We start from the raw sequence: 19,705 nt of genomic DNA on the forward strand, positions 1-19,705 counted from the left end.
ATTACTATAAATATATAATAATTTTTTTTTGAGATTTCATAACATAAAAAAAAAATTATCTTCACATCGTCTCGCGTGTATCCATGACTACTAGATAAAGCGCTTGATACCGGTACAAATACTCTATCTAGGAGAAAATAACGATCAGTATCATCGATCTGTTGTTATTACCTAAAATTTAGTATGAAGTTTCTCATATTTATTACTTCTGTTTCCCATATTCTGGGTAAGTATTATTTTTATCTTATATCTTGTTTAAATTTAAAATTTATATTTACTTGAGTGATGTACCTAATCGTTAGGAATCTGGGCGTTTCCCAAAGAATCTGATATTGTTAAAAGTGAAGAGAGGATTATCGGAGGAAACCCAACCACTATAGAAGAGTTTCCGTATAATGCACAGTTATATGTTTCTTTTCAATTTTGGTGCGGCGCTTGCATTATTTCACCAAAATGGGCCCTCACCGCAGGGCATTGTACTTATCAGTGAGTAAACGACAAAAAAAATCAAAGCACTTTGGCACAAAAGTGCATCACCAATCACCACTTTTAGGGCTTCATTTGTAGCTGTTGCGTTCCCCACTTATATACATATATGTATTTTATTTAAATTTTTTGTCTATGTTTGTGTGTATTACGATATTGGTATTGGATTGACTTATTTGCATACAATTTTGCATGTTTATCTAGTTTTAAGTTAGAGATAAATTTATAAATCCAAAAACAAGTTTGGTAGTAGTAGTAGTACTACTATTACTACTTACAACTTTGAAATTTTTCTGTTCCTATAATAGTAACAAAACCTGCACAAATAAGCCTGTTATATATATATTACGATATATTATTAGAAAACTCAGCAAGATATAAATATCTATTATTATTAATTGACGGTGATGATTAAACCGCGCACACGTGTATGATCTGCCTTCGCCTACATGTGATAGTGTTATATCTCATCGAAAATATTTCGACGTCAATAGCACTATAACAAGATAAAAACATATAACGTTACTAATACATACATTGTCATTTTCAGCTATCAAAAATTCTAACAATGCCTCCATTTCACAGGCTACTCTCCAAAAGTAATTACTCTCGAGCCGCCTTTGTGAACAGATTTTTACCTAAACGTCTAATCTCATACCGTCTTTCTGCAGTGATGCTAATGACTATTTCGTAAGATGTCATGACTACTTAAGTAGTTTAGCTTGCTTTTATGCATGGTAGAGTATCTGTGCATTAAGACAATGTTTCCAACATTGAACCGTACATTATGATGCCTCTTGTCGTTGATTATTTCAGACACGGCCTAATGCTTTCCGTACTATTTCACGGTCGGTAGATTGTTCTGATAAGAAGAAAATCATCGTTAAGATTTTATGTTTATTGGAGTGCCTTAAGGACGTTCCCAAAAAAAATTTTCTTACGATCATCTTTAAAATTTAATTGTAAATACCTGCCTGTATTCTGAACGCATCACGAAAAATTTCCATCCATTTTGCGGTACTAACATTGAAAATATTAGCATTTTAAATTTCTATTTGAACGTACGTTAATTTATACATTTCATACTAATTGATGTAGGTTTTTGTGTCTAACAAGTTTAATTTTCTTACATTTTTTTTTAAATTTCGAGAATTAGGCAGATCATACTCACACAAATAATTTCCATAGAAAATCGGTACAAGAAGTAAAGTAAATCTCAGACTCAGACTCTCCTGCATAAGCTGATCAGTAGTGTGCGACTTGGCTACGCTGCAACAGCGCGGGACGTTTAAGTTGGTTATCCTAAACTGTAGAACCTGTAGCGTGTTTTCATTTCTGATTTCTTTTAACAATATTAAAATTACTATTAATATTTACTCGATTATTATTAATATTACAATTACTAATAATATTGATTATANACCGAGTTACAAATCCAAATTTATTTAAAGCAAATCTAGCCAAGCAAAGCAATATATTCTATTAAAAAATAGTCGTAAATTGTTATATATGTGTATAGTTTAAATAATGTGAAGAATAAAAACCCAAAAGAAAGGCGATGATGTTAGTTTATATATCCCAAAGCATAAAACGGTGCAGGATACGAGATACTACAACCACCAAGGGGCAGCTTTAATGGAAAAGTAGCCCCTTGACTGATTTCATTATTTGAACCTACTTCCCCTTGAATTACAAACTTGAAATTTTGCGGCATAAGATGGTTTATTAGCACAAATAAAGAAAGGAATTGTTTATTTCATTTTTCATTTTTGTGAAATTGTTATTCAAAGACCTTACCTACCAGTGCGACGTACTCAAGCGTTCTTGTAGATTAGATGTCGACATATGTTTTCTTGACTACGGATGAAATTCAACTAAATAAATGTCAGAATACGTTATGGATTTCTTTGACATATGATATCCTTTTTTGGTTAAGAGATTGGAAGAAACTATTTTTTTCGAATATGTTAACGTAATGTTTTGTAATTTATTTATATAGGTATATTACTTACCTATACATTATTTTCAAGCGGGTGACTTCAAATTATAGAACGGGTCACTCAGTGATTCCTGACTCATTTATTGTCGACGCCTGGTCTAGATCATACTTAAGCATTCAGGAGTATACCAATTTAATTTCGGATCGGACTAGTCCATAGATAAATAATAAATAATTTTTTATCATGTTACCGAGGATAGATCTTTTTGCGTGCTATAAAATAACGGAGATATTTATGGGCTTTTTTCAACCGTTTCTAAATCAGGAGGCAATTAAAGTAGTTATTGAACTCATGCGCTGAAGTTATGGGCATGCGCAGAAATCAGTTATTCAAAGACAATGACTTCCTAATCACTAAATTATTGACTCTTATTTTGTCAACTAACTATCAATTAAATGACAGCTATTCGCACAAACATGACAACAAATAGTATACGTACCTCGGCAAGAAACAGGGTTATCTCAGACTGCATGTTGGCAATTCACATGCAGTCTGAAAAACCCCTGTTTCTTCCCTCGATACGTAATGTACTATTGGTTTTTATTATCATTTTGTTTGCACCACATCTCTTTCATTTCCCCGTTTGCTAAAAGGAGACTGAAAAATCGGCCAATTTTTAAACTAGACCGTAGGTTGGATGAACTACCTTCCACCAGCATCAGTAGGTGATGGGAATAAATCATAAAGTAGTTTTAATAAGAAATAGAAGGTGGAGAGTATAGTAAAGCGATAAATAAGCGAAATAAGAATCACCTTAATTGCCAGTTTCTTTAGTTTTCTCTCTCATATCAACATTCCCGCCTTTTAACATTCGCACTAGGTATTAACAATTGTTTTTTATATCAATACCCATTTTAAACATTCGATTAGTATAAATTGCTAAGCTATGTAAACCATATAAGAACCGTCGAGATGTCTGTGCCCCACATTAGAACTGGACAAAACACGTCCCTGCATTTAAAAGTTTCTAAGGTACATAGTTAGTATCAACCATTCGTACACTTCTCGATTTCTCAGCATTTGTCGTTTTTGAGACCAAATGCAGTAGTCTCTGGGAAATCGAGATCAAGAACCATAGATACTAATTATTTTGTTGTTTATATAGACAAAGTACAAGTAACGTTTCATTACGTGTCGGTGCAACCGAGTATAATCAAACTGCAAATGAACCAGTCACTCTAGCTGAGATATATCTTCATCCGTTGTACAACGATGCAACGCTAGACTACGACATGAGCATTCTCCTTCTGAATGAACATCTGATATTTGGAAAAAGAATTGCTGCAATTGCTTTACCACCATGCAACGTAGTTTTACCTGCTGGAACAATGGCTACCGTTTCTGGTTGGGGTCGTTTAGCATATGAAGGTGACGATCCAACACAACTGCAGGAAGTGACTGTGCCAATCGTTACGAATGAAGAATGTGCTATAAGTTATAGTAACGATACGGGAGTTTATGTTACTGATAGAGTTTTATGTGCTGGTTATGAAGAAGGAGGCAGAGGCGGTTGCAATGTAAGTAGGAAAATTAAAAATGTAAACCAGTAATAGGCTATTCCTGAAATGGAATACTGAACCTCCTAATGACTTGTCATATAGTAATAACAATAGTTGATTATCATTCATTGTTTTGAAATGAATTTCATTATAGTATCTATAAGTAATGTGTATATAGCACTTTGACATTTTTGATAGTGGTTAATATGAAAAATTATTTTTTAATTTTTTACTGACAATAAACTATCTCAGGTTAATGAGGGAAAACTTTGTTGCTGTTGTGACACCATCGCCGGGAATCGAACACGGCATCTTTGACTTTTCGTACCAACGCTTTAACCACTAAGCTACGAGAGATGACAACAGCAACAACACAAATCGTACTTATTAGGTCACAGATCTGTCGAACTAACGTAATTATATATTATACTAGCAGCGAAACCCGCCGTTGCTCGGGTTATTACACATCGCGTGTTTAATGGTATCTAGAACTTTCTGGAATATTCCATATCGATTTTAACAGTTGCACACAATTTGGAACATTCTAGATCATTCCAGAAATTTTTAGAACCTTCTAGAACATTCTAGATCGATTGTAATAGTTGGTTGGTAGTGATAGAGAAAACCCTGTCTTTACGTACCCACATTAGTATTTTTTATATATATGAAATGTTTGGAAGTTTGACATAGCGCCATCTATTGAATATTGCGATCATAAATTGAGATGTAAGCTTTCCTATCTTTCAAGTTGGATCAAATTGCACACGGCGTACCAATTTGATTAAAATCGGTGAAGTAGTTTAGGAGTCCATCGCGGACAAACACCGTGACACGTAATTTATATATATTAAGATTAATATGAAACACTTTGCAATTTTAAAATGAATTTTTCATAATAATATTCTATAAGTAATCCTTAATGGAATATATTAACGAAAAACTACTTTGAAACGAAAGAAAAATTATAGTGAAATAACATACGTTTTAATTTTTAGTAATTGTTCTTAGTAGATAGAAGGAGTGGTTTATAATATAAGTATGTAATTTAGAAATATCACAACGAATGCAAGTAATTTTAAATGTTAATACGGCATTAAATCAATTCGAAAATCAAATAAATTGTTAACCAATTCCGAATAGTTTGAAAATTTTTTGAAGGCTATTAGTGAAGATGAGATTACTCGTAGCAAATAGATAAGGATATGGGTTGTTCTAGTTTTAGGGTAATGCTAAGAATAACTCACAATCAGAATAGTAAAGAGCTTGTCCAACCAGTCTTAGGACTGACGACCTTATGATGATCATGCATATCTCCTCATCAGTGATTGTGATGCTTAGTGAGGTTATGGTTTAAGTTTAAAAGATAGCCGTAAACTATTCATTCCTACGTTTTGATTGCACAGAAGTTAACAAGTTTCGCCTCGATTTTGTGTTACAAGCCAAAAACGTGTTTCGTTTTAGGGTGATTCTGGAGGGCCACTGACAGTGAATGGTGTACTGTACGGATTGGTTTCTTCCGGTGTAGGTTGTGCTGAAGCCGGATTTCCGGGAACCTATGTCAATGTTTCAAGTCTACGTTCCTACATCGCATCAGTTACAGGGCTTTAGCTGCATTGTTTTGATAACATACTGTTAAATGATTTTACTCAATAAAGAAACTTAATCGTGTTGCAGCTTTCATTATTTACAAATAAAGAAATTTAGCCCTCAAACATGGGCGTATCCAGCTTTTGGTCACGTGGGGGGGGGGGGGTTAAATGACATACATTGGGTGTGTTCCGAAATATAATCCGGCATACCGACCAGTGCTGATGACGTTATAAATAGACGCCATATTGTACTGGTGTGCCACCATATTGTACTGGCGAAACAATTGTGACGTAGTAGTATATCAAACGGGCATGTGTGCATCAAACATTGAAGAATTTTTTTATTGTAAGAAACTTTAATAACTTTAGGAGTAAAATTGTTGTAAACGAGCAACAACACTATTCTCAATAAGGCGTCAATTTGACGTCAACGTACTTGCCAGTATATTTCGGTACGAATCAACAATATGGCGTCGATTCATGACGTCATCAGTACTGGGCAGTATGCTGGGTTATATTTCGGAACACACCCATTGTCACGAATTTAAACTCCTTCTCGCACTATTATAACTTATATTAAACTATTTTCTATCTAATTAACACTTCTATTATTAATTAATTATCAATTCACTACAATACGACCACTTTGTCACTTATTTACTTACTCTTCGCTTTGTAATGTCTCGACATGTACTAACACCACTCGATCTAGCGATTTATAGAGACTTCACGTTTTCTAGAATTTTCCAGCATATGCCGTCTAGAAACCTGATATTCTTTGCCACTATGTATGTTGGGTTGCCTACATTTATGTGGCAATATATATACAACAGTTTTATATTTTAAAAATTAGTATATTTCTGTAAACACTGTTTTAACAAACAAGATTTGATTTGACTATGATGACTCTAATCGAAAGAAGTTGTCATATCTTTTTCATCCAACCATACGGCATCATCGTCATCATCCAAACAAATAATTTCTCTGGCATGTCTAGCAACAATTCTTTAAGGACGAATCTTGGTGACGGGTAAAACTTTAACTTGCTTCTTGTGTGATTGCTTGTGTTGGTTAGTGGACTTGTGTAATGCAAAATATAGACCACAGATACCACACGATCGCTTAAACAAGTATATAAGATTTTGAAATGTGACATCACGAAACTTAGGACCCCTCCCAATCCGTGTCACTAAATGTCACACTTTATCAACCCTCCTCCATTCCTCTTAACGTATGACGTACTTTATGCACGACTCCTTATGGGGCTACGCACAAAATTGAGGGGATATTGCTACGTAGTGGAGTTTTAAGGAAACTCAAAAACTATTTTAGACTTTAAAACATATTTCAAAATGAATGAAATATTTCATAGTTATAACGTTGCAATTATTTTAAAATTCATAAAACATATATCGAGTTCATCTACTAGCAAAATAAACATATTGGCATTATGCAACAACGAAACAGTAAGCGAAAAAGATTTTTTCAAAGAATTATATGTGTACAAGCAGAAATTAACGTAAATTCGATAGTTCTGGGTACTGTAAAAATTATGTAACTTTACGAACTCATCGAAAGAGACAAAGAAGGTTTCTAACATATTGTAGTTTTTAGGCTTTCACGGCCGGCGTATATCGATGCGGTGTTTTCTTCCGGGCATTTCTTTGAGACGACTGCCTTAGAGACAGCCAAATATAAACCGACTGATTGGTATCGATATATGAATGATACTTTCGTCGTCTGGCCACATGGAGAGGAAAAACTGAACAAATTTTTAGATTATCTGAACAACCAGCATCAAAAGATACGCTTCACAAAGGAACAGGTGAGAGATGGAAGGATTACGTTCCTAGACGTCGTTGTGAAAAGAACTAGTACAGGTCAACTTGCTCACGGTGTCTACAGGAAACCCACACATACAGATAGGTATCTGAACACTGCTTCCAACCACCATCCAGCCCAAAAAGGGACAGTCATCAAAATACTGGTTAACAACGCTAAACTCATCGCGGACAAAGAACATCTACAGCCGGAATTAGACCACCTACAGAAAGCTCTACAAGCAAACAGTCACAGCTAGGGAATAAAAACAACATTTCTACCCGCCCGCAAGATTCGAAATGGACTACGATCAGCAAAAGACCCTCTAGATCCACTACTAACACCAGGAGTTTGCCGTACACCCTGTGAATGTGGTGAAGACTACATTGGGGTGACACAGGGCAGCATATTGACAAGGAGGAAAGAACACGAAAGAGCCATCAGATTACTTCAACCCGAGAAATCACCTATAGCTCAACACGCGCTTGAGGAAGGCCACACCATAGAGTTCAAAGACACAACTGTCATGATTAGAACGTCGGTTTTCTACAATTTGGCTAGAAGGGAAGCTCTGGAAATTGAACAACACTCTAATAACATAAACAGAGATGATGGCTTACGTAACAGCAAAGCTTGGAAACCAACATTGAAAAATAAACAGTGTGCTACCAACCGAAGAGGACCGGATCAACATAACAACATGGACGCAGTAAACCATAAAACCACTCACCATAACGACTCCAGTATAAGAAGGGTAATTCGTTCTCCCCACCATTACAGGAATTCATAGCAGCAATTACAAATTCCTTTAAGGACCACTTGGACCATCGCGAAAACTCAGAAATCAGCAATCTCTTAAACATTACATCAACAGATAGGTACATAAAACTACCTTTACAATTAAAGTCCCCCTATATCACAAATTACATAACGAATGTGCAAAGGAGCTAGGCTCCCGCACCTATGAGCTCAAACTGCATCAGTTACTACTCAGCACCTGCCCAGTCACCACTGAAGATTCCGTAATCAAAGAATGGCGAAACGTTTAGAAAAGTACAATTCCATGGACCACGGCCAAAAAGTCCGAAAGAAAAAAATGCATCGGTATTCTAACATAGTTACAATAAAAAACAAAATCAGCTAAATCAAAGAAACTCCTAGAACCAGTGAATGACCCATGTTGAACTATGTACAGGCCTGGCGCTGGAAGCTGGCGGAAATTTTAAAATGGCGTGGATGCGCGGTGGCAAAAGTAGGCAGTTTTGGGTATAACGATTGCAGCCCTCCTTCTTCAGTATTCCTATCAGGGGCGTAGATTAAATATTTAAAAATAAGGATCAGTGAGCAAGTAATAGTCAGACAAACAGAAGAACTAATTGTTGATGTTGGTGACAGTGATAGAGATTCCCATGATGAGAGTGAATGTGAAAACTAATTATAAAACAAAAGCAACAGGTTAATTTTTTCTTTTGGATAAGTCATGTTTTTACATTATTTTCTAGTACACTACTGTCCTATCTGCATTTATACTAAAATTTACGCCTACTGAAAGCTTATTTGTGTATCGGTTCCAAGTGACTTACCCAAATAGGTCATAAATGGGCAAGTACCTGCGCGACCGCTCGCCAGCTTCCTTCGTCAGACCTGTACAAATATTTACTGATTCATCAGTAAGTTTAGCGCGTGAACGGGGATCGACGGATTAATCACGGACCGACGGATCGACTCGGAAACGCGTTAACGAAAAGACTCTACACTTAAGGAATTACAGGTAGGACACCCTTGGTGGTACTACCTCCCGGTCCAGATGATCGTAACGCTCCTATCACCTTTTAATGTGTATTGATTTGCACTGAATGTAAAATCCTTTTTATAAACATTTTCATTCAATTTTCATTTATAACATTATCTATCTAAATTACTTGACAACTCACCCTAGATCCATTTGTAATTTATGCCTTTTTGAATTTCATATCTATTTCACTTTACTATATAATAAAGTTGTTACTGTTTTCAAATCTCGCCTTTCTTACCATTTCAGTTCCTTACGGCCAGTCACGACAAAATGATAAAAACAAATTTTAACCAGGTAATTAAAATAAATAATTAACAGAAAACCCAAAGTAACAATTGACCTCGTGACAATATATTTCAAACAACTACAAAAAGAAAATAAAAAACATTATCTTCACATCGCCTAACGTGTTGTAACGATTACTTCATAAAACGATTGATACGGGAACAAATACTAGAAATAAGAAAATAGCGATCAGTGTCATTGATTGTTGGTAGTTACTTACTTAAACTTTATTATGAAGATCTTCCTGTTCATATTATTAATAGTTTCCCTGTTTCTGGGTATGTATTATTATATGTTTTAAAGTTGAAATTAGTTAAGTGATATAATTGTTATAGGAATCTCGTCCTTCCCTGGACAAGCTGATATCGTCAATAATAACGTTAGGATTGTCGGTGGAAAACCAACTACTATAGAAAAGTTTCCGTATAATGCACAGTTATATCTTTATGATCAATTTTCGTGCGGAGCAACCATTGTTTCACCAAAATGGGTCCTCACCGCAGCGCACTGTACTTATGAGTAAGTAACAGATCAACTGAAAAGTCCTCGGCCTAAAATAGTAAAACACATTTTTTTTGCAAAATTCGTTTTTTTTATTCAACATAATTCCCTTTAAGGGTGATACACTGATTATAGCGATCCTCCAACTTTTCGATACCATTTTTGTAGTACGATTTGTCCTTTGCTTCAAAACAGGCCTCAGTTTCGGCGATCACCTCTTCATTCGACGAAAATTTTTTCCCAACGAGCATTCTTTTGAGATCTGAGAACAGGAAGTAGTCGCTGGGGGCCAGATCTGGAGAATACGGTGGATGCGGAAGCAATTCGAAGCCCAATTCATGAATTTTTGCCATCGTTTTCACTGACTTGTGAGACGGTGCATTGTCTTGGTGAAGCAGGACTTTCTTTTTCTGCAAATGCGGTCGTTTCTCGGCGATTTCGTCCTTCAAACGGTCCAATAACGCTATGTAATAGTCGCTGTTGATGGTCCTTCCTTTTTCAAGGTAGTCAATGAAAATTATTCCACGCGCATCCCAAAATACAGACGCCATAACCTTGCCAGCCGACTGTTGCGTTTTTGCACGCTTTGGAGCGGGTTCATCGTGTGCAGTCCACTCCGATGACTGTCGATTGGACTTCGGAGTGAAATGATGGAGCCATGTTTCATCCATTGTCACATATCGACGCAAAAACTCGGGTTTATTACGCGTGATCATCTTCAAACACTGCTCTGAATCATCAACTCGTCGTTGTTTTTGGTCAAAAGTGAGCTCGCGCGGCACCCACTTTGCACAGAGCTTTCTCATACCCAAATATTCGTGAATGATGTGATGTATACGTTCCGTTGATATCTGTAGAGTGTCTGCTATTTCATTCAATTTCAATTTACGGTCATTCAAAATCATTTTGTGGATTTTTTTAATGTTTTCGTCCGTAACAGCCTCTTTTGGGCGTCCACTGCGTTCACCGTCTTCGGTGCTCATTTCACCACGTCTAAACTTAGCATACCAATCCTTGATGGTTGATTTTCCTGGGGCAGTGTCCGGAAATTCGTTATCAAGCCAAGTTTTTGCTTCAACTGTATTTTTTCCCTTCAAAAAGCAATATTTTATCAACACGCGAAATTCCTTTTTATCCATTTTTTTCACAATAACAAAAGTTGCTTCACTAAAAATGCTATAATTCACAAACTAATGATCCGACAGCCGTCATAGACGCGTCTTTTGAAGGTTAGGACTAACTGAAAATCATATGAATTTAGTTCTGGTGCCGCAATCTATGTGTCAGGCTGGGGACTTTTCAATTGACCCTAGTAAATAACGAAAAAGTAAAAACACCTTGACACGGGAAAATAAGTAATAATTGATTGGTATCTTCGTACCTCACAATCAAAATGCGGCCCTTTTACTGATTTCATTGTTACTATTAAGTTGAAATTTCAGCGAGTAGAGGTCTTCATAGCGTCAATAAGAAAGATCGTTAGTTTCTTATGTCATGTGAATCTACTACTCATAAACATAACCTATCAACGTGGCGTAATCAAGCGGCCTGGATCAACAATAATAGGAGCTTTAAGAAGACTTTACGGCTTAGTGGTATTAACTTTTTAAAACAGATTTTTTTATGATTAACATCACCGAGGAATCAGGTCCTACAAGTACTTACAATAGAAACATACGATTTGTTGAGATATTGTCGCTGAATTCCACCTGTCTGCTACTTTTGCTTTGTCATCAATTCAAAATCTGAGGAAACCCGAAGCAACAACAAGCGACAGAATGCGTCAGTAGTATAGCTATAGGGATACTGTGACACTTCGATGGCCTGTCCATCCTCAGTCCCTTACCATGACCTCCAAAGCCACCTTGGAGGTCATTCTTCAGCAGAAGAATGACCTCTAAGACACCTTGAAGGTCATTCTTCAGCTGAAGAAGTTCTTANGCAAAAATTCTACTGTATTCTTATTAAAACTTTGTTTTTCACCTCAGCACCTTTAACACGTCCATACTCCATACTCGACCTACCTACTCCTAAATTCTTTAAAAAGACATTTCCTTAATTCGAGCAAATAACAATTGACGCAGTCAGTAGAATTTGTCAAGTAAAAGCAAATCCGATTCTAATAAAATTCAAAAATCGATTTACTAAGTGAATACGTGAAGCCGTTTGCTTTTTGTCGGTTCGGTAAAACGAAAAGAAAAAAACTGTCCAAACGAACTGTACAAAGTTCTGGGCATCGTTTAAGTTTCGTGCGTTCACCGAGTTAGCAATTTGAAGCCGCTTGCTTCGGCCTTGCCTAATAAGACCTCTGAAAAAAAGAGACTGTCAAAAGCACGTCTCACCCCGTTTTCCTCCTGCGAGGACCAGACCAAGTTTCGAATCATCCTAACCATCATCACACTAGTGGACTACTCAAGGTAGGTGGTTTGAGGATATTTGCCATTTTCATATTTTTGTACGAAAATCCTTTCCCTATTCCCTTATTGCTTTTATTATCGAATAATTTTTGTGTCAATTATGACCGAGCAGGGAGACAGTTATTCTAGGAAAGAATTAACCGAACTAATTCCAAATTTTGATGATGATTATATTCCATTACACCCGTTTGTTAAAATAGTAGATTTTGGTTTTGAAAAAGCAAAAGCCAGTGACTAAGAATATTTGTTTAGAATTATTTTAAATCGGTTATCAGGTCGTGCAGACGAGTGATTCTCGCAAGGCATTATGACAACTGGATAAGTGTCAAAACTTCATTACTTCAAACAGCTTATGTTTAATTGCAGACCTCACACGATTTAGATATACAAATAAGTTTTCCATTAAGGAAGTTGTTTCACGACATTACTAGTAAAAAGTTTATGCTAGAGTGTATCGTACAGTCAGTTAGTAGCCGTGATACCTAAGCCTAAAACTTCTAATTCTACTACTTGAGTGCGATAAATTGTTCGTTATTTATTAATTAATATCTCAGAAACAGTGTTGTAATAATTAATCAAATTTTTTTTAAAGAAGTTATTATACATTGTTTAATCTTTCTGTAGTTTTTTAAAACATTTGTAAGAAGGGATTCCAAGTTAACATTGTATTTCTAGTTAGCCTCGCCGGTATCCTGTATAGTACAATGTATAAGATCCGCAAAAACGCGAACTTTGAAATTAAATATCTCTGAAACTATATTGTCCAATAATTTCAGTCTGCACATATAGGTGAAGAAAAACTTAAATAATATTATGTCAAAATTTCAAAAGAATCCTAAGAAAACGCTTTTCATGGAACAACTACTTTAAAGAAACTAATAACAAAATTGCCAAAATTCGCTATGATCTTATCGCAGTAGCTATTGAAAATACTTCTGAGGATGCAAATCCGATTGATGTTCTGTCAGAGTTTATAGATAAAATAGCAAAAATAACATTTTTAAATAATATACCGAAAGATGTTGAAATATCTATTGCTCACACTCAAGCGCAAAGTTTAGGGGTAGCTTTTTTGTAAGCATATTCGAAGCATAAAAGATTAAAAGAACGCGAAGATCAGGGAAAATTCGCTCAAAATTTACATCTAATAATAATAAACTTCCTCAGTATAGAGTAATAAATACTAATAACAAAAACACATATTTTAAGAAAGAAACTAATAGTAATGAGTTATCTCCCGTACCCAGCTCAGTTGTTTGTTTATGTAGAAACGAGTTTCCGATTGCGGGGCAATAAAGTCCTGTAGCTTAAGTTAGCTTATTAGGTTTCCTTTAAATTACATGTTTCTTAGGTTGAGTTCGTTGATTATTACTATATCGGGACGATGTTTCGTAATAAGACTGGATAGTTGTTGGAATTTGGGTCGTAGGCCTTGTATATTGCAATGAAGTATAGATAGCTTATCCATTGGTGGCTAAGATTTGCATTATTTGTTTGGCTAGTGCCATACACTTTTTATTGACCACACTATTTGGGAGTGTAAGGTTTAATATGGTGGCTGTTATTTCCATTACTAGGTTAATAATGTCTGGGATGTCGTGTTTTGTGTATTCTTCCATCGATTCTAAGATTTTGTTCCTTTGAGAAAAGTTGCTGTCTGCTCTTCAGAGCTGGATTGTCGTCGTTGAGTTTGTATCCTGGTGTCCTTTTTCTTGTATAGGGAACACCGCTGCTGCGTATATTGTTCCAGATCTCAGCATATTCCTGTTTGGTATTTGAGGTATATGATTTCGCCCTTTAGGTTCCTAAGTTTTACGCGAGGTCTGCACTTTTCGATTATTATTAGCGAAATATTCACGGGCTTTTCGCTTTCGTTTAATCTCACGTTTAAATATTTCGCATCTTGCACTTCGGGCAGTGTGCCCCGGTTTCTTGCAGTTACTGCACACTTTCCCTTCCCCGCCACTGTCTGAAAGTACTACAGTTGACACAACTGTAGACAACAGACATGTTAATGGTTGTTGTCCGCAATTTCCTTTTACGTGCCCAATTTCGAAACAATTTTTTAATTGTTTTATTGCATCAACTTTAAATATAACTTTGTCACCAAGCGCGATAGAAACACGTCCGTTACTCTTGATCGATACTACGAAACTCTAACAAATTGGTAGTGAGTTTAGGAATGCACAAAATATCTGGAACAGGTATGTCAGACTGAGATTTATTCACACGCGTTGTGATCCGTGTGTCACTTGTACATATTACTGGCATGGATCATTTATTTGCAACACTGAATTCTCCATTCAGAAAAGGCCCTTGCTTCTATTCTGTTCTCGGGGCTCTGCTTTTGTAATGACCGATTTCCTTGCATTTATAGCATTTGATGTTTTGTTTGCTGATGACTTTGACGTTTGTTTTGACTTGCTGTGTACAGTGTTCCCAGTCCTAGGTTTGCCCGGCCAAAATGCTGATTCTCCTCCATTGCATCCAACATCAGAAGTCATATCGAGAAGTTTGGTCTTGCCGTTAGGCCGGAGTCATCTGGTAGACCCGCTAATGGCAAAGATCCAATCCATTCGTCACTAATTTCGAACCCTGTACTATTCAATCGCTTAGCAGTTTCTACTATTTGAGACACATAACTTGTCGTAGTTTCACAATTATCCAGGCGAATGTTTATTAATGTGCGTAATAAACTTATTCTTTTTGAGAATCCTGTGTCGTCAAATAATTGCTTCAACTTATTCTATACCGACGTAATTATATATTGTACATAGTGTTCACGTCTTTTCAATTTCGGCACGTTCACTATATATCCTGCGGTAGACATTTTGGATAAATTCCCGAAAATGCAATAAAAAGCAAACAATACGATGTCCTGTGTCTTTTTCGGTTACCTGAAAGCGAATAGTGCAATTACAAGGACTAATGACAAATACTAATAGCTTTGGTAGAGAAGATCGGACTCGCGAAAAGTGTATAAGACACCTTTAAGATCAACTAGTAAGCTAAGGTCAAGGGAACTTTTTCCGGTCGACCCTCCCTCCTTCCATAAGGCTAAGAAGAGAGTAGAACACGATAACGAAACATTGAATCATGTAAAAGACGTAGGATAAATGTGAATCAACTTAGTGAGAATATGCAGTAAGCTAAACGAAGAGGTAAGCACGAGACATGTAAAACTACTCTATAACTTCTAAACGAGTTAGTACTGCTACTAAGTACATACAAAAAAACATAAAAACATCTACAATCAACAATTACATCAAACAAAATGAACAAAAATATTCACGCAAAATAAAAACTAAATCAAATTAACTACAAGAAAAAACAAACAACATGCAATGTAAAAAAATTTGTTTGAATAAAGTCAAGTTAATGAATTCTACAAGATAGAGCATACAAGATAAAGAACTATTTTAACTACGCGGTCATCTTTGTCTTCTCCAACGTCGAACTGAAACGTGGTAACAGATTAATAAAGAGCAATTAAAATTAATTACATCAAGTACTCTCACCTTAATTAATTGTAAAACGTAACGTTCCAAAGTTTAGAGGTATGGAAAGCAAACTAACTCCATGAGCAACACCGTTGCAGAAAATTTGTTATTTCAGTGGAATTCAAATAAATATTCAGTTGCTCCTACTCATGGGTTGAAAATTATCACATAATATTCAAGTTATCTGAAATAATATTTATTGACTTATTGTACCTCTGTTAATAAAAACAACACACTCGTGGCCTGTTTTACATGATTTTGTTTACTATCAAGATTAAATGAGTTCATCCTTATTATCTTGGTCGAGAATGCTAAAAAGTAATCTACTGGTCTTACCTACAACATCCAATAATCTTCGTTTATTTTGTCGAATGGTCATTAGACTATTTAGTAGTTCATATACGTGGTTAGATGATTTATTTAATTATTAAGGTATTTTGCTTAAGTTTTTCCTACCATGTTGATTTCGATGCTTGACAAAGCATATGCCTTACTATTCATTTTACCTTTTTTATAGTATATTTTGTAGACATATTCTAATAAAGACGCCACCTAACAAGCCTCGAATAAGGTTCCATTAGTGAAAATAACTGTTGTAATGGTGTATGGTCGGTGACAATTTCAAAATTTTATGGCAAATGAATACGGACGGAATTGTTTTACAGCCCAAACTATTGCCATAACTTCCTTTTTTATCGTCCAGTAATTACACTTGGCAGGGTTGATTATCCTGAATGCATAACTACAGGCAAATCGCTACCGATTGTACCTTGACTCAAAACAACTCCCACAACACTATTAAAAGCGTCTGTAGTGACGACAAATGGTTAAGAATAATCAAGATATTTTAATATAGGATCATTGCAGAGTATTTCTTTATTTAGTGACGTGCCAGATACTATAGTATATAGTCATTTTTCTTTTCTTTTTTTTATTGTTATCGAAAAAGAACTATTTCTTTGTTATATTCAAAAGGAATGTATTTACCAAAAAACAATTTAATACTAATTATCTCTAGTAGAAATACCTAAAATCGATAGAGAAGAAAATAGGAAACTGGCCTTTTTTTTGTAGATGTTTCGCCAGACTCGTCCTTCATTTTGTCTAACTTTTTTTTTAAAGATTCTTGTAATTCTTGTTTATAGGATGGTGATGTTATTATTGCTTCCTTACTAGGTTTTCTGCCGCGGTCACTGTGCTTTTGCCTTTTAATAGGAACGGGAGATATCTGATGTGGTGTTATGAAAATGTTTCCAGTTTAATTAGTAGAAGTGGTTGGTTTTTGAGGACAAATGAAATTTTGATTATGATGCTTTATTGCTGAATTATGAGCTTCTAAAGATTTATTACAAATGAAGTCATGAGTTTCTGGATGCTTATTATCTGTATCAATTGATTGGTACAAAAAAACTAAATAGTATTGTTTCTTATAGTAAAAAAGTTTTTATTCTTTTTTTCGAATTCAAAATTTGAATTTTTTTACGTATAGCACACGGGAAGTGAAAATTTTAAATCGATATTTGAGTAACTTCGACACTTTTTTTAATTTTTTAATTTGAACTAAAGCTTTAAATGTACTAATGCTTCACAAAAAAAATTAAAACGTGATTGCCAATAGTTTAAGACTTAGAGCACATATAGTACATACACATAGCTATGAGCACTTTCTAAGCAATCGGGTTTATGCGCTAACATGCTACGCTATTAATATTTTATTCCTTCATTCTATTATACAAAAATATAAAAATGAACGATTTCATTCATTCACAAAAGAATTAAAACGTGATTGCCAATAGTTTGGCTTAGAGCGGTTTTATTAATTGAGATTGAAGCAGTATTAATGAAAACAATAACATTTTTCTCGACACAATAAGGTTCATTTTTACCAATATAGTTTACATGATTTTTACATGAAAAGTATTTATAATAGTACTTAGATAATAATTTCTCGAGCGATGGGAAATCTTTCATTTCTTCTAAATTGATTATATTTCGGCAGTCGGGAAATTCTTCTAGAAACCACAGTCGCTTTTTCGTTCCCATTACGTATACGGTTTCAGCAGTTGCAAAAATCCTTTCGATTTCATCATTATGCAAAGTATTGTAATCCAAATAACCATCATTCCAACCAATACCATGGTAAAGTCGTTTTACCCATTCGTTTATGGTTTTATATCGTGGGGATAACAGATGAAGAGGAAACGGCGGTTTCAGTACAAAGGTTTTTACCTTTTCTTCTTGTAAAGACGCGATAGCAATTTCTTTCGCGACAAAGCGAGGGCCTTCAGTTTCGAAACCTTGAACGTCTACTACGTAATCCATTATTGCTTATATCTATACAACGTCTGTCGTATTTATCCAGCTGTTTTGTGATTCGGGAAATCCTAACCATTTAACCAGAAGTTTCTTCTCTTTTCGTTTTAATACTTTTTCTATTAAATATATGTCCGGATGTGAGGTTTTTTGTAATTCTTCCGCATAGAAGCCGCCACTAACAGGATTACCACCCAAGTCTTCCAATAAATACGTATAGGGATAAGTGTATTTAATTTTCACTATCTTGAATAGTTCCGTTGTCCAGTTGGGAGTGTAAGAGTTAGAAAATACATGTTTGACTTTACTTATTCTCACGATATCGCCTACATGAAATTTTGGAAGACCATCTACCATTTTAATATGATTGTATGCTGAATTGAGGAGGTATTGTTCATTTTGCTTTTTAAAGCTGTAGCAGGTGTCATTTTTATTGTTCTATGTATTGTGTTATTATAATCATTTGTAACATCATCAATTACATCTTTCCAACGATAACTGCCGCGATAATGTAGAATTTTAAATAATTTGGTTTTTATAGTTCTAATTACGCGTTCAACAATCGATGCCTTTTTCACGCTATAACTACTATAATGGTTAATTTTATATTTTTCCATGAGCGATTTAAACTGGTGGTTATAGTACTCCTTTCCCTGATCGGTTTGTAGATTTTTAGGAATAGAATCTAAAGTTTTCAATATCCGTTTCATGCCATTAACAATTTCGTTTGCTGATTTGTCTTTGATAGCCTCCATCCACACGTATTTTGAGAAACAATCAATAACTTTTAAAATAAATTTGTAATTATTATTATCTTTAGCATAATCTCTTAATTCGATTAGATCGCTTTGATATAAGTCCGACAACCCTTTAATAATTACTCGTCGACGTCTGTAATTCTTTCTAGCCGGTCGATGGATTTCGTTAACTACACTTTTTTTTAAATTTGGACTCATTTTATTTTTATTATTATAATGCTACTAATGTTGTAGCATTTTGGTATTTATACACAAGCTGCATTCTCTGCAATATTTTTTCGGAGGAGCAGGACCGTCAATTTGCACTTTGTCTTTATTATAATGTTCAAAGCAGGGATATTCCTGTTTGAATTTTTCGTCTTCCTTTAAATATTCCGGCAATTTATCCCATGCGCGGTATCGCTCTAAATAACTAACATGATCCAACAAGTATTGTCTTGGTAAAACTTGTATTTCTTCAGCTGTTAAGTTATTTAATAAATAATTTTCTTTTTTTAATTTCTTTAGTACTCTATTTATATTACACAATTCACTTCTTATCTCGTCCATGATTTCAATCACACTGAACAAAACCTTCGATTAAATAATTAATTAATAGATTAAGATAAAAAAAGAATAGATGTATAATATGTTCTCTTTTTAATGCATATCGTAAATTAAACATTGGCGTTCTTTTTGCTCATCTTGCGTATCTTACTATCTAGTTTTTTCTTCTGTTTTAATCGTTAGATGTTTTAAATA

General features: G+C 34.9%; 2 protein-coding genes across 2 annotated transcripts; both read left to right on the plus strand.

Moving 5' to 3' along the window:
* Window positions 1-177: 177 nt before the first annotated feature.
* LOC108742045 (trypsin-1-like) lies at window positions 178-5,593 on the plus strand. The gene is made up of 4 exons (XM_018477053.1): window positions 178-226; window positions 303-486; window positions 3,592-4,003; window positions 5,447-5,593. The coding sequence occupies exons 1-4, from the start codon at window positions 184-186 to the stop codon at window positions 5,591-5,593; spliced, it is 786 nt and encodes a 261-aa protein (XP_018332555.1). The 5' UTR covers window positions 178-183.
* Window positions 5,594-9,613: 4,020 nt separating this feature from the next.
* LOC108742047 (glandular kallikrein-like) lies at window positions 9,614-9,998 on the plus strand. Its single transcript, XM_018477054.1, has 2 exons — window positions 9,614-9,753; window positions 9,811-9,998. Exons 1-2 carry the CDS (start codon window positions 9,708-9,710, stop codon window positions 9,996-9,998), a joined length of 234 nt encoding a protein of 77 aa, XP_018332556.1. The 5' UTR covers window positions 9,614-9,707.
* The last annotated feature ends 9,707 nt before the right edge of the window (window positions 9,999-19,705 follow it).

This window comes from Agrilus planipennis, unplaced genomic scaffold (genome assembly GCF_000699045.2).
Source record: "Agrilus planipennis isolate EAB-ADULT unplaced genomic scaffold, Apla_2.0 scaffold331, whole genome shotgun sequence".
In the NCBI taxonomy this organism is placed as follows: Eukaryota; Metazoa; Arthropoda; class Insecta; order Coleoptera; family Buprestidae; genus Agrilus; species Agrilus planipennis.